General features: G+C 43.8%; 1 protein-coding gene across 3 annotated transcripts in view; it reads left to right on the plus strand.

Annotated features, from left to right (window-relative positions):
- SUPT7L (SPT7 like, STAGA complex subunit gamma) overlaps positions 1–12,721 on the plus strand; it is a 21,792-nt gene extending 9,071 nt beyond the window's left edge. For all 3 annotated transcript variants that reach the window (XM_069800353.1, XM_069800351.1, XM_069800352.1), the window contains exons 4-5: positions 1,438–1,675; positions 6,348–12,721. In XM_069800353.1, coding sequence (XP_069656454.1) covers positions 1,438–1,675; positions 6,348–6,610 — 501 coding nt within the window. In that variant the 3' untranslated portion in view covers positions 6,611–12,721. The remainder of the gene's footprint in view (positions 1–1,437; positions 1,676–6,347) is intronic.
- Positions 12,722–15,819: the final 3,098 nt, after the last annotated feature.

The raw sequence follows: 15,819 nt of genomic DNA on the forward strand, positions 1-15,819 counted from the left end.
AGGGTAGTATTGTGCTGATCTGAGTTGTCACACAGGTGCTACCTTCCACTCTAGAGGGGACTGTGCTTCTGTGGAGAAAGAAGAGGAATTGTTAAATTCCTTGGAATAAGAGGTGCCATATCAAAATAGATTGTAAGAATAAGGGTATGGTTTCTCTTGGTCCAGGTATTCTGTGAAATTAAACATAGGCATTTTATTTAAATGATATGACTGTCTGCCTGTTGTGGACTTACAGAAATGCAAGGATTTGAAGTGGAAATTTTACTCCTACTCATCAAAAAACAAGACTTGAATCAAGTAGGTGGCCCGTGGCCAAAGGCAAAACCTGTCATCCCTTCCTCCTTGTCATGTTATCTGAGTGCCAGTTGACTTATCTTGGAGCAGCTACCTCATGCTCCTTCTTTTCCCAGGGTTGGCACCTTGTGGCTTACAGAGGCCGTATAAATCAGAGACACCTGTAAATGCATGTAATATTTAAATTGTGATGGACTCTGAGGTTTGTGCATAAAAATAACATCATCAAGATCTGTCTTCATTAGAAACATTTTTGTTCGAAAAACCAGTTCATTTTTGTTCATGTCTTTGTTCAGATGTCTCCTTTTGGAACTTGGGTTTTCTGCATCATTCTGCTAATGCATTTCCCTCTCATCCTGCAGCTGGTCATTGTCTTATTTGTTCTGTTCTTCATGCAGGGCTGAGGTCCACAGTAGCCTCTGTATTTGGAAGTATATCTAGAAGGGGGAAACAGGCTTTGCTATTCTTTTTCCTCCTTGCTTCTGCTGTTAAAAAGCCTTGGGCTTTTCCTGAGCACAGTTCACTGACTGTTGGGATTCAGTGGTATAAACAAGCATTTGTTAGAAGCAGATGAAATCTGAAATTTTTAATTTAATTGCTTACAGTTGTTAAGTTTCTAGAAGTACAGGGTAGTTCTAAATCTCATTCCTGTATTTGTTTCAATTCTCTGACCGCAGAAAACTTCTGTGTTTTTTGCTGTGAATCTGACAGAAGGTGCCCAGGCTTTGCCCAGTGGTGACTACAGAGCTGATGAATATCTGAGCTGCTTGTTTTTTAATGCTGACGTAAATTTGTTACTGGTGGATGAGACACTTTGCTTTTGTTTTGTGCTCTGTTTAAATTTCTGGGCCTCATCATCACTGTCTGTGAAATAAAGGTGCTCATATTTATCAAGTAGATGGATGTGCTAATGGATTAAACCTCTTATTAAAGTCCCTTGTTACAGGACAGAAGGTGGTCTTAAAGGGGTGGGGGAGGTGGGGAATCTTTCCTGTGTAGCTGATAACCTGTTTACTTGTTCATTCAGGTCAGATGTTAATAATATTCTGGGAACAGAGCACACTGCAATGTAATTACCATCAGAGTCTCTGAAGTCACTCTGACCTTTCTGGCCTCTTTTCCACCCCCACTGATCTTTGACAGGTTAGCAAGCAGCTCTCTGAAGAGTATGAGAAGATTGTCAACCCTGAAAAGGCAGTAGAAGACACAAAGCCTGTGAAGATTAAGGAGGAACCTGTTAGTGATATTACTTTCCCCATAAGTGAGGAGCTGGAAGGAGATCTGGCTTCTGGTGATCAGTCTTTGCCTGTTGGAGTCCTTGGAGCTCAAAGTGAGCGATTCTCTGCCAACTTGGAAGTAGAAGCTTCCCCGCAGACTTCAGGTAGAGGTTTCTTGCTACTGCTGGAAACAGTCTATCAGCTGTTGCATGTGATCTTGTTTCCATTTTTAAGAGCAGATCCCAAGGTGAGGAAGGAGAGGGATAAAAAAAATTAGGTTTTAATAAAAAAGATTTGGATGGGAGAAAAACCCTTGCTTGCTTTCTAAATACAAAACCAAAGAATCAAAGGTATCAATTATGAAGATTTGTTAAATATTTACTCCATTCGTGGACCCTGTAGAACACAAAATGCTTTATATGGTGTTTATTTTTAGGGGATCATTAAAGTTCTTGGCTTTTTTACTGGTGTGAGGTAGATTGTTTTCCTACAGTGATGGCCCAAGGGCTTTACTGTTGTTTTGTGAACTAGGGTATTTGCTGCAGATGTGAATACCGGGTTTTTTTTTCCAGTCTGATGTAACAAAGGCAAAAATAACTTTGGTGTTTATATGTATATATTTTAGTTTAAAAGAGACTAGAGTTTTATTCTTGATTCTAGTAAGGAGGGTACTGGATTTTTTTTTTCCTTTGTTTTTTTCCAGGTAATTTTGGATTCTTTTCCAGAGATTCATGTTACTGAAAAGCTGAAGGTCATGTTCACTGTGACTGGAGTAAACTAAGACCCTGTATAGGTTAGGCACTGAATGAGTTATAGAAATACTAATGATACTTGGTGCAGTCCTCCATATTCAGAAGTCACCGTGGTAGTGACAATCATTGTTTTATCGAAGCTTATCAGTGACTTATGTGAAATGGGCTTGTGGGTGTCTCTCCTGTTCTAGCATATCTACCCCAAAGCCTGCTGTAGTTAGCTGAGGCCATGGAAAGTGAAATGGTGAGTGAAGTAGTGGGGTTATGGAGACTGCACTCTTTTCCTCAAAGTGTCATCCCTTGATGTTGGTATTGAAGCTCACTGGTGGCCAGCATGGGAGAATCTGCTACAGCTGTGCCTTTTCTGTATCTATATGCAAGTTTTATTCTGTGCACCGTTTAGTAGCGCTGAATTTTCTGGAAAATGGAGAAGACATTCTTCTCCCAAAGAAACCCGGTTTTGATTTTTGTATAGAACTTTCTGAACTCTGGAAGTCCCTGCAATAGTAACTGTTTCACTTAAAAATCTGGTTAAAAACCAATGAAGCCAATCCCCCTATTAACCCTAAACTAAGTAGCATATATAGTGAGGTTAGAGTATACCTGTCGTTGTTTAACCCCAGTCAGCAACTAAGGACCATGCAGCCACTCACTCACTCCCCACCCCCCGCCCAGGAGGATGGGGGAGAAAATCAGGAAAAGAAGTAAAACTCATGGTTGAGATAAGAACAGTTTAATAAAACAGAAAAGAAGAAACTAATAATGATAACACTAATAAAATGGCAACAGTAATAATAAAAGGATTAGAATATACAAGTGATGCACAGTGCAAATGCTTACCACCTGCTGATTGACACCCAGTTAGTCCCCGAGTGGTGATCCCCCCGCCCCCACTCCCCCAGTTTATATACTAGACGTGATGTCACATGGTATGGAATACCCTTTTGGCCACTTTGGGTCAGCTGCCCTGGCTGTCCCATCCCAGCTTCTTGTGTCCCTCCAGCTTTCTTGCTGGCTGGGCATGAGAAGCTGAAAAGTCCTTGACTTAGTATAAACACTACTTAGCAACAACTGAAAACATCAGTGTGTTGTCAACATTCTTCTCATACCTAACTCAAAAACATAGCACTATACCAGCTACTAGGAAGACAATTAATTCTATCCCAGCTGAAACCAGGACAATACCTCTGAGTCCATTAGTTGTTTTTTTTTTTAAATAGCACATTCTGCTCAGTTTTAAAAAAGCACAAATCCATCTAAAATTTTTCTGGAAGTTCATATTGTTTTCCATAGTACCTTTGAAATGTGAAGTGCTTGCATTTTTGTGAGAGAGGGAACAGCAGACTACTCTGGTCCATCTGGGGTTGCAAGTCATTCATTTGAAAAGCTTTGTATTAGCATCTACCACTTGAGACCCAGAGGTTAGCATGCTAGCTGTACATTAAATGCCTCTTGCCTCTCTGATACCAAATTGATGCTTTCTAATTAAGAATGCAAGTGCTCTGTTCCTCCCTGAAAATCCCTCTTCACTTCACAAGGGCCTTTGGAAATCTCATCACTGTGAGAAATCCCAGTCTAGAGCTGGGCAGCCCGGAGAGCGTAATATCATAAGAAGCGAGAAAAAGCTGCTGCAGTTAGGACACCACTCAAAATATAAGTGTGAGGCCCTTAGAGAGGGCAGCAAGGCTTCAGTGTCTGAAGGCAAAACTCTTGTTACAGCCTTCTGTGTTCTGCTTGTGTTTCTGCTTATGCCTGAGGTTGTGGTTGTGGGCTAGCTGCTTAATTTCATTGCAGTTGGGGAGATGGAGGCAAAATTGGGGACGTTGTTCTTCCACTCAGCAGGATGACATGAGGATTAGCTCATTTGTAAAGTACTTTGAAATTAAAGTGCTTTGAAGATGAAATGTCCTGTGTCAATGCTTAAGTACTGTTAGTCATTAGTGACACTCTCAATGACAGTTGATAGAGCTGAAAGGAATAAGGCTGAGCAAGGAAGAGCAATTGATGCAAGAAAGACACAGTAAGTTTAGTGAGCACCTTTGATTATTGCATAGGCTGGAGCTGTAATTCTGTGGAACTGGTAGTGTTTTAATGATGTGTCCATTGTTGTTGAGAGGAATACATTTACTTACAATTAACATAAAAAGGACTTTTCATTAAGGCAACTGGACACCAGCAAGCACTTTCATTCTGGCTTGCTGTCTAACTGCTGAGCTCATGTGGGCTGTGTTACCACAAAGGTCTCCTAAATCCTGGTTTGGGCTAAGCTGCTCTGGAAAAGATTCCTGACTCCTTTGTAAGGGAAAATTCACAGTACAAACATGTGGTGGAAGATTTTTTATCTAATTACTAGTAATAAGGGACTATTGTTAGTAGTATATTGATAATAGGGAATAGTAGTAGGTTTGGCTCAGTACAAGAGGGTTGGTGGTGCTTTCAAACTGTAGCCAAGCCTCTTGAGGCACAAGGTTTGGAAAGCCTACTAAAACTGGTTTCCTAGGTTTTTTTATTTTCCATGCGAATTTAATGCCACACAGAAGGGACCAGATTTAAAAGTGAGAAGATTTCAGCCTTTGTTCAGTTCTGGGTTGTTTATACCCATCTCAGCAAGGGGCCCGGTTAGTGTACTTTTAATAGGTTTTGTGTCTCTCTTAAAACTGTAAATAAGCAGAAATAATGCAATCTATAATTACTGCTCTTGGGGAGAAGAACATGTGGTGTTATCAGGAAATATGATTTTATAATCTTGTACAGAAAAATCTCAATCTGCTCAGATTGCACACTAGTCCAAAAGTTAAAAAAAAAAAAAATAGGGGGAGCTGTTTTCCAGCAGGATATCTGTGAGGTTGGGCCAAGAGGGTTTCTTTCCACTCTGCTGAAGGATGGGATGAGACCTGCGGGTGTTGAGTACAAGGAGACAGACAGTCAGGTGGCTGACTGCAGCTCTGATATCCCTGCATTTCAGTCCTGGAAGTGGTATTTGAGACTGTTCATCTATCAAGTCCTCTGCCCTCTCACCTCACCTCCTGTCGTGGTTTAACCCCAGCCAGCAGCTAAGCACCACGCAGCTGCTCACTCACTCCCCCCCACCCAGTGGGATGGGGGAGAAAATCGAGAAAAGAAGCAAAACCCGTGGGTTGAGATAAGAACAGTTTAATAGAACAGAAAAGAAGAAACTAATAATGATAATGATAACACTAATAAAATGACAACAGCAATAATGAAAGGATTGGAATGTACAAATGATGCACAGTGCAATTGCTCACCACCCGTCGACCGATACCCAGCTAGTCCCCGAGCGGCGATTCCTCACCCCCCCTTCCCAGTTTCTATACTAGATGTGACATCACATGGTATGGAATAACCTGTTGGCCACTTTGGGTCAGGTGCCCTGGCTGTGTGCTGTGCCAACTTCTTGTGCCCCTCCAGCTTTCTCACTGGCTGGGCATGAGAAGCTGAAAAATCCTTGACATTAGTCTAAACACTACTTAGCAACAACTGAAACATCAGTGTTATCAACATTCTTCACATACTGAACTCAAAACATAGCACTGTACCAGCTACTAGGAAGACAGTTAACTCTATCCCAGCTGAAACTAGGACACCTCCCCTGCAGAACTACCAGAAGTCCAGTATGTCTGACAGCTTAAAAGAGGTTGCTGATGTTGCAAGGACCTCATCATCATGAATGACTTCTGGACTGCCTCTAAGTCCTCCTTGTGAAGGGTCTAGTCCATATGCTGTTGGTGCACTCATTGCTGCCAAGACACTCCTTCTGGAGAGGGAGAGCAATGTGGACTCTGTTTCTCATGGAGAAAACCACATGGAGGATTGCTGTGAAAGGATAGCATCATAAGTTTTCGAGTGGCAATTAGTGGGCTACTAAAAAAAAAAAGCCAACAGATTTTTTTTTACTGTTTCACACTGGTTGATGTGTTTTATTTCCCTCTCCCACCTCCAGCCTAGTTCACCTGTAGCTTTGCTTTTGCTCCTTCTTTACCAGTGCTGCTGTCCCTTGCATCTGCATGCCATTTGTAATTTGTCTTTTTACTCGGTTACTACTGTGTGCTTTTTCTTTCTCTAGGGGCTGAGGTGAATGCTTCCCCGCTCTGGAACTTGTCACAGGTAAAAATGGAGCCACAGGAAAATGAGGAGGCCAATGTACATGGCCACGCGGTCCTAGGCAGCGATGTCTTTGAGGAACCGATGTCAGGCATGAGCGAAGCTGGGATGCCACAGAGCCCCAATGGCTCTGAGAGCAGCTATGGTTCTCATTCTGCTGACAGTCTGATGGGATCCTCCCCTGTCTTCAACCAGCGTTGCAAGAAAAAGATGAAGAAAATGTGAAAAGAGACAGTCTTTTTAATCCTGACTGTATGTAATAGACTTGAAATGAACTAAGAAAGCACTATGATGGCTATGATTCATGAACAGGGCTGGCCCAGGTGTATGAGGGACCTTGCATAAAATTATTATGAGACATTTGATGTGTAGTGCCCTTCAGCTCACCCCCTTGCTGGCTCCTGTACTCCATCCTGACTCATGAGACTGAAGATCACCCTATACATTTGATGGTGTCATGGCTTGCTTTGGCAGATTAATGAGGAGGTTACCAGTGGAAAGTAGTTGTGAGGAGATTTTCTAAGTCATAGAATCATTGAATAACTGGGGTTGAAGGGACATCTTGAGGTCTCTAGTCTCTAGTCCAGCCCCCTGCTTGAAGCACAGCAAATTACATCAGGTTGCTCAGGGCCTTGTCCACCTGAGTTTTGAATATCTTCAAGGATGGTGATGCCAGCCCTCCTTGGGCATTTTCCCATATTTGACTACCCTCGTAGTAAGAAAAAATACAATCTTGTATCCAGCTGGAATTTCCCATGTTCCAACTTGTGTTCATTGCCTCTTCTATCATTGTTCATCTCCAAGAAGAGTCTGACTCTGTCTTCTCTAACCCACCCATTAAGTGGTTGTATACAATGAGATCTCTTTTTAGCCTTTTCTCTTCTTAAGTCTGAAGAAACCCAGCTCCCTGAGCCTCTCCTTGTATGTCCTGTGCTCCAGCCCCCTAACCAGCTTTGTGGCCTTCGACTGAAATTGCTGCAGTGCCCTTCTTGTAAGGGGAAGCACAAAAGTGGATGCAGTCCTCCAGATACGGTCTCACAAGTGCTGAATAGAGAGAAATAATAATTTCCCTCAATGTGCTGGCTACATTCTTGCTAACTGTTGCAGGCAACAAGGCAGTCTTAAGTCAGGGTATTTCACTGGTTGGGGAGCTGTCACTGATGATGATGACCTTGCAAAGATGCTGTAGAGTGGCTTCACAGTGCCATCAGCCAGCTCCTTCAGTGCCTTCAGATGCATCCTGTCTGGTTCCATGGACTTGAGTATGTCCAATTGGCTTAAGTTCTTGCTCACTTGGTTTTCCTCTGCTATAGGTAACACTCTGCTAGTAGGCGCAGGGACCTGGCAGGCCTGAAGGCAGACTTCCCCACTTAAAATGGCAAAAAAGGTGTTGAGTATATCAGCTTCAAAGTGTAAAGGGAATCCTTTGTCACCAGGTTACTTGCATCATTGAACAGTAAACCCATGTTTTCTTTAGCCTTTCTTTTGCTTCCTGTGTACTTAAAAAAGCCCTTCACATTTCTTACCTGTTTCAACTCCAGCTGAGCTTTGGCTTTCCTAACTGTCCCTGCATGCTTGGGCTGTGTCTCTATATCCCTGCTGGCCAGCCTATTCTCACTTTCACCTCTGTGTACTTTTTTTCTGTGTTTGAACTCAGTCAGGAGTTCCTTGATCATATGTGCTGGCCTTCTGTCATGCCTGCTTTACTTTCTGCTCATCAGAAAGGACTGTTCTACTTTGAGAAAGCTGTCTTTGAAGATAAGGCAGCACTCTTGGGCCCCTTTGGGAGGCCAGGGCAGTCCCTTGTGAGATCCTGCCGAGGTGTTCCTTGAATAAACCAAGATATGTTGTCCTAAAGGTCCAGGACTCTGTCTTGTACATGTTTCTCAGGATTTTAAATGCCACAATTCCATATCCGCTGCAGCAAAGACCTTCACATTCTCCACCAATTCTTCCTTGTTAGAAACAAGTCCAGCAGAGCTTCTTCACTAGCTGATTTCTTGATCATCTAATCAGGTAAGCTGATGTGGTTTTCTGGAGAGAATGAAGCAGTTTTTACTATTGGTGTGAGTCATACCGGCAATGCAAACTTTTCCTTTGCTCTCGTTGGATTGAGTGCAGCAACTGCAGACCGGTTGAGGTTTCCTATTCAAAGTTGTTATCTTGACAACTTAGTCTGAAACACAATCTATTTTGCTGCTTGCTTTTATGGCTCAGCTGACTGATGGCATTTTTTTTGTTCTGCACAATCCTCAGTTGATCAACTCAGTCTTTAACTTGATTCAGTGAGTATCTCTCTCAAAAAAGCCAGAATGAACATGAATCAAGAATGAACAGCCACTTAAACTGGCTTTATACTTGTAATCCATTGGGATGTTTGAGGGAGTTTTACCAAACCTCCCATTTGTCTTTAGAATTGCAAGTTTGTCTTTTGAAAGAATGAGCTCCAGGCATAGTATTTTTGTTTCTGTATAACATGCCTAGCCTTAATTCTTTTTTCCTAGCTGTATTTCTCTTTCACTTTATAGAAGTGGAAGCCAAACATAAAATTCCTCAGTGTCTAATAAGAATGTGTGACCACAGGCTTTTATAGGCATTAGAGTTAAAATAGTCCATCACAGTTTTAAAGGTTTCTCCTGGGGGGTAAATTCTAGCTATTTGAAGCCTAGTCAGTAGTAGAACAGTGGACCAGTGTATCAGGAAGTCTTTATTTTGATTCCCTCTGAGTCACCATTAGGCATGCTGCAATGTCCCTGTTCTCTCAGCTGTAAAAAAGAGAATAGTAGTATTTGCCTCTTAGAAGGGTGCTTGAGATTAGTTACTATTCAAAAAGGCACTGTTTCAGAGAGTTTTGTGAGAGTTGTGAGCTTTTATTCCATTTGGGTAGGACTGTTGCTGGCTGGAGAATGCTTAGATGGGCACTGAAATGTTACTGACCTATATTATGCTGGTTTTAAGCAAAACTGCTTATCACGAAGAAATATAGCACAGTTGTGCTGTTCAACCGCCTAGGTACAAGGAAGTAATTTGGGGTGGTATCTTCTGACTGAGCTTTAGATGTCTGCAGCTACATTTGTTCCTCTGGGCCCCATTTGCAGCTGAAGAGAAATAGTCATTCTTAGGTCACCGTTCATCTGGCCTTGAAGTAGAAGTATAAAGCAGGTCAGATGAATGGCATTTTTAGAAATGTCTATTTTTCCTTTGTGTGTCCATAAAGTGAGTTCAACTTGACTACCTCAGCTGAAGGCATCCACACCATCAATGTCTGAGTTAAGAGATCTGACTTTAGCCCTTCCTGTCTGGGAATCAGAGGAGACTTCCTCCTGCTGGGCTGGTGCTTTTTCTCTTTGACACATTTTGTAGAACTTTCTGTTGAAATGGTAGTACTGGGCTAAAACCAGACTGCTCATCTTACCTAAACCAGCAGATCCAGTGTTCTCAACAACACACAGAATGTGCTAGGCTGCGGCCTCAAGACTCAGCTTGATTTGGCCCTTGTGTCTTCGATGCTGTGTGAGAACACCTGTCATTGGGCCTTTCTCCATAGATGCTTTTCCAAACTGTTTTAGTAAAGTATTCTTGAGGCTGGGGCACCTAAGCAAAGTCCCTTGCATGATTTTCAGGCGCTAGAGGACAGAGCAGCTGCTGCCAGCATCGCTTGCTCATTGGCAAGATTTCAAGTGGGCTAAAAAGGAAAATCTGCTGTTCTCCAGGGCTTTGGTTAAACCTCCTAAGCATCAGTCTTAAGTGCTTTCTTTATATTGCTCATGTAGAGATGTTCTGTCTTACTTTTAATTGTGTTTTTGTATTTCACATCCCTTTTCTGTAGCCATTTCACCCTGTAACACACACTCTGCAACAAGCCAAGCCAGAGTGCTTCAAATATATTTAAATACAGTGGAAATTCACCCTCCATTGATTCAGCTGTGTCACTGCAGTGTAAGAGAGATCTCTTTAGGATGCATGTTTATGCAGAGGTGAGAAATGCATCAGCATCGCTTGTACATTTAAAAATGATAGCAAAGTAAAATCTGTACCTCTCATTCCCCTCATTATGCTAAGTGTTGCTTCTGACATTTGTGTGCTTGACATTTCCTTTTATGCACATGGAAGCTTTACCTTCTGGGTGAGCCCTTCCCCTCTGAACGTTTACTGTCCTTAGATTTACAGTGGTGTTCACCATGCATGAAACAGTGAAATTTCAAATCTAGCTCCCAAAGTCAGATACAGACAATATGCTTTTTGATGAATCAAATAAGATTTTGCTAGGTGTTAATGCAGCCTTGGGCAACTAGTGAGGAGTTTGTTGACCTTGTAATCCCAAAATTTCAAGCCACAGTTAGAGGATGCAGTGTGTTGGAATGAAGCTCAGCTCTCACAGTTGTCATTTTTTGCTGGTTGTTGGTAAAGTGCTTTGCTGACCCACCTGCTTCAGTAGTAGTCTGCAGTGTTGGTTCTTTCATCTTTCTCCCTTCTCTTTCCAAAGGTGGGTAGATGGCAAATTGGAATATTGAGTATTGACCACATCCATATCCAGTAGCATTGATGTCACTATTGATTAATAGTGATTTATTTTGCCAGGATTGAAATTGGTGGGAACTTTGATATCAATTTGGAGAGCAAGATCTGTGAATTACTTGGCTTTTGAAGTGTTTTGCATGGGAATCATACAGGATTGTAGTTGAGAGAGCACTGTGTACCATATTCCTTTTGCCCTCTAGCAGTACCTTTTTATTCCTTTTTGTGCTGATTTTGGCTGGGGTACAGTTAAATTTCTTCACAGTAGCTAGTATAGGGCTATGTTTTGGATTTTTTCTGAAAAAGTGTTGATAATACAGGGGTGTTTTCGTTACTGCTGAGCAGTGCTTACACAGAGTCAAGGCCTTTTCTGCTTCTCTCACCATCCCACCAGCGAGTAGGCTGGGGGTGCACAAGGAGTTGGGAGGGGACACAGCTGGGACAGCTGACCCCAACTGAACAAAGGGATATTCCAGACCATATGATGTCATGCTCAGCATATAAAGTTGGAGGAACAAGAGAGACTGGGGGGTTTTTGGAGTTATGGTGTGTCGCGGTTTAACCCCAGCCAGCAACTAAGCACCATGCAGCTGCTCACTCACTCCCCCGCCACCCAGTGGGATGGGGGAGAGAATTAGAAGGAAGAACGTAAAACTTGTGAGTTGAGATAAGAACAGTTTAATAGAACAGAAAGAAAGAAGCTAATAATGATAATAAGTGATGCACAATGCAATTGCTCACCACTCGCCAACTGATGCCCAGTTAGTTCCCGAGCAGTGATCGCCCCTAGGCCAAGTCCCCCCAGTTTATATACTGGGTATGACATCACATGGTATGGAATACCCCTTTGGCCAGTTTGGGTCAGCTGCCCTCCCAACTTCTTGTGCCCCTCCAGCCTTCTTGCCGGCTGGGCATGAGAAGCTGAAGAATCCTCAACTTAGTCTAAACGCTACTTGGCAACAGCTGAAAACATCAGTGTGTTACCAACATTCTTCTCATACTGAACCCAAGACATAACACTATACCAGCTACTAGAAGGAAAATTAACTCTATCCCAGGCAAAACCAGGACATGGCATTTGTCTTCCCAAGTAACCGTTAGGCGTGATGGAGCCCTGCTTTCCTGGAGATGGCTGAACACCTGCCTGCAGATGGGAAGTGGTAAATGAATTCCTTGTTTTGCTTGTGTGTGTGGCTTTTGCTTTACCCATTACACTGTCTTTCTGTCAGCCCATGACTTTTCTCACTTTTACTCTTCTGATTCTCTCCCCCATCCCACCACGGGGGGGAGTGAGCGAGTGGCTGGGTGGTGCTTGGTTGCCAGCTGGGGTTAAACCATGACACTTTTGAAGAATTTTTGCCTGGTATCCAACAAAGTTCACTGTATAAATGGCAGTGTAACAACTTTAGCATACAGCTGTATGTCAGAATATGCTACCTAGCGATTTAATTCCAAGACCGTCCATGCAAATTTGAATATGCATAATGCAGTGCAGTGCAGAGAGATGGTTCCTGGATAGAAATTTACAATTTAAAAAGAAAACAGGAAAATAACATTAGGTAGGGTAGGTGAAGCCAATCTGATTATGTGCTCAATTCTGAGACTAATGCACATGTTATGTGTGAAGGATGTTTTACTTAAAATGTTTTTATACATGCATGTGAATGAAATATGTAACTTTGCTTCTGTTTACATGGAACAAAATCACTTGGAAATATTTCAGGGTTGGTTTTTTTTTCCCTTGCTCTCCCAGAGAGAGTTTATTTGTAATTTCTAAGAAAATAAAATGTAAAAAGTATTCAGAAATAAAAACCCTAATGGTGTTGCATGGATTTTTTTGTTTGTTTTGAGGAATGGTGCTGTGAATGCAAAGGCCAGTCTTGGGGTTCTGTCTACCTTTAAGTGGGATCTGGAGTAGACCTTTTGTAGGCCTGAATAAGGTACTGAGATGGTATCAGTGTTAATGTCACAACTAGGGAGACAAGAGATGTGGCCAGAGAAAATGGAAGCCTTATTTTTCACAGGTGGCAGTGCTAGTGAGCCCCAGAAGTGATACTAGTACCACAGTACCGGTATTGGTATTCATCTGGCATGAGCAAGTGCTGTTTCTGAAGCAACTACTTAGGTGACCAGACTACCTAGGAGCCCTGCTCCAAGCCTTGTGCTTTGCTCTTTTATGTGCCGGTCTACTTGTTCTACATACTGCTTTTTTTTCAGGGACTGCTTTAGACTGCAGTGAATGAAGCACAGTGTATTTTCCCCTCTGCTTTTGTCATAGTAGAGCTGAGGGAAGATGTTTGATGCTTGATGGCCCTGCTAAGCAATTGCAAATAGCATACCATGAATTAGGGTATAGGCCTGTGTTGCTTGCCAGGAGAGAGGGAATAATAATTGTAGTGCTTCCCATCACCCCTGTACCTGAGAAGAGTCTGCCACACAACTGCTGTCCTCCGAAGCGTATACTACTGAATTAATTTCCCAACCTGTGGGTTAGTCTGGGGGTGTGCTTTCCCCTTCCCTGACAGGGTCTGGGGGAAGAGGACAGCAATCCCCGTTCGGATTGCACCCCACCAGATTAAAGCACGCGCCTACTTGCATCCCGTTTTTACCTGCCTCTGCTCCAGCAACCTGCAGGGCCCGTGCTGGGGCAGCCTTGAATGCGCAGGCTGCTGGGAGCCTTGATGACTGAGGCGATCTCAGCGGGGGACCCTGCTTGCCTACGCTGCCTCATGGGCTCTCCTCCACCCGTGACTCTTGCCCCCTGCCCTGCTGCAGATGCGGTTGGGGCTGGTGGCCCATGGGGCCAGGGGCGGCTGTGTCCGCATGGTGGTGCTGGCCGCATGCCGCTGACGGGGGGCTGCTGCAGCCCAGGGAGGGCTGCCTGCAGCAGCAACAACAACCTCTCCCCTCCCCCCCAAAAACCCAAACCCCAAACCATGACATTTTAGCTGTGTCTTTTATATTGGAGATTAGAATCACCTCTTTGTTGCTATGGAAACACTCGCATGAAAGAAGATTACATCATTATGCATTATGATGAAATCTTTGGGGTGGGCTTGGCACCCAGTACCCTTGCAGTGGGGAGAATGGGGCTGGGGGATCTGGGGTGGTGGGGCGCTTGCCCCTTTTGCACTGGTGCTCAGTGGTTTGCAGAACTTGTGGGTCTTTCCCTCTGGGCTCAGCAGGCCAGAAGCAGCCTCTGCTCCTGGATCTGCCCGTCCCCTTGGGAATTGCCTCCGGAGTCGTGGCTGCATCACTTCTGTGCCTGGGCTGCACGTGCCCTTGCTCTGGGGGGTGTGTGGGGCATCTTTGCAATACGCAGTGGGGCCCCGACAGTGAGCTGGATGAAAGGCTTGGGTGTCATGAGGGGTCTTCTTTGCTTCTGGTATCTATTAGGGCCCTGGCATCTACTCTGTGCTTTTCCCCCAAATCTGTCCCTATAGCTATGCCTCACTCTCAGCTTTGTGCCCCCTCCAAGCATCGCACTGCTTCTGCTTGCCCTGTGCTACCCCTGGCTTTTTACCCAGGTTTGCCCCATCCCTCCCTTGACCCGCACCACTCATTCTCCTCTGGAGCTCCTGCCAGCATTTCTGTGCCCTTGCAGCCCAGCTTCTTCTGGTACAATGTTGCTGCCCATCTTGCATTGCAAAGCAGACTTCAGAAGCAACTTTCTTCTCCAAGTGAAAAAAAACTGATAAGATCATTTATCTTAGTATTAGCCAAAGTTGGGGGTTTTTTTGATGGAGGAAAGGAAGTTGGAACTTGGATATGCTTTGAAGGAAGGATGCTCTCTAAAAAGGCCAAGTTTGGTTGTGATGAGACTTTGGGGAGATGACCCTCTATCCTTTTGTTAAGAGCATTATACAGTCCCCTGGGCTAATATGTCCCCTTGCTCATGGAGTCCATCCGACTGGGAGGCAAGGGAGAAGTGGGATACTGGATTGTGGGGAAACGATGGGTTTTTCAGGTGCTGAGATAATCTGGGCTGTTATTAGTGTAGAGCAAGTACTAATGACTTTATGTTCCTCTGAGAAGCTGTGGAGGTTGGTGAGAATGAACCCCTTGTCTCTGCTGTAAATGCTAGTGGTTCTTCTCAGCTGCTCCATCTTGTTGCTGCTGGACAAACTAGTGGCCCAGCATGGAAGGCATGCTGGATTCCAGCTCTGGCATAACACTCCTCCAACCCTGATGCCCTCAGGCCGAAGGAGGGGGAGAGGCAGGACTTGCACCATAGGAGAAGATCAGGCAGGGGGGTGCTGTGGCAGCCTGGGCCAGACATGGAGCATGTTGTGGTGTCCGTGTTGCCCTGCTTTGCCAGAGCTGGCATTTGTTAAAGGGTAACCCCATGAAAGCTTTTGTGAATTACAGAAGCTTGCTCTTTCTGGGTATCAATTTTAGAGTGTTTTGAGAAAGGCTGGAAAAATGATGGTGTTTGCCAATACTAACACAAACAAATAAACAAGAAAAGCAGGCCTTCTCCCCCCCCATAACATTTTCCAAGCATGGAGCAACCACAATGTTGGTTTTGGTGTTCCTGATTTTGCTGGAGGAAATTTAGCGTACTTGGTACACGTGATGTGTGTGCTGCTGCTGCTGCTGCAGCTCCTTTGAAGACAGGGATGCGGAATGTTTAGCAAAACCATTCTTATTCATCTGCAATGCCCAGTAGTGAATGGACTTAAATGAATGTATCCAGACCAGTTTAACAGTCTCCGTCTTCCCCCATTGTCATTCTCTTGACTCTTGTAATACCATAATTTTGCTATACAAAATACAGCAGTCCTGGATTTCTCTAGTAAAGAAAAGAAGCAAGGAAGCCAATTGCTGGTAACTCTTAATGCCTAACCAAAATGACATGAAACAATTCTAATCTAAAAAGCTTTAGTATCTAAAACCCTTCTAAGACTTCCTCACAC

This window comes from Haliaeetus albicilla, chromosome 13, assembly GCF_947461875.1.
Source record: "Haliaeetus albicilla chromosome 13, bHalAlb1.1, whole genome shotgun sequence".
NCBI lineage: Eukaryota > Metazoa > Chordata > Aves > Accipitriformes > Accipitridae > Haliaeetus > Haliaeetus albicilla.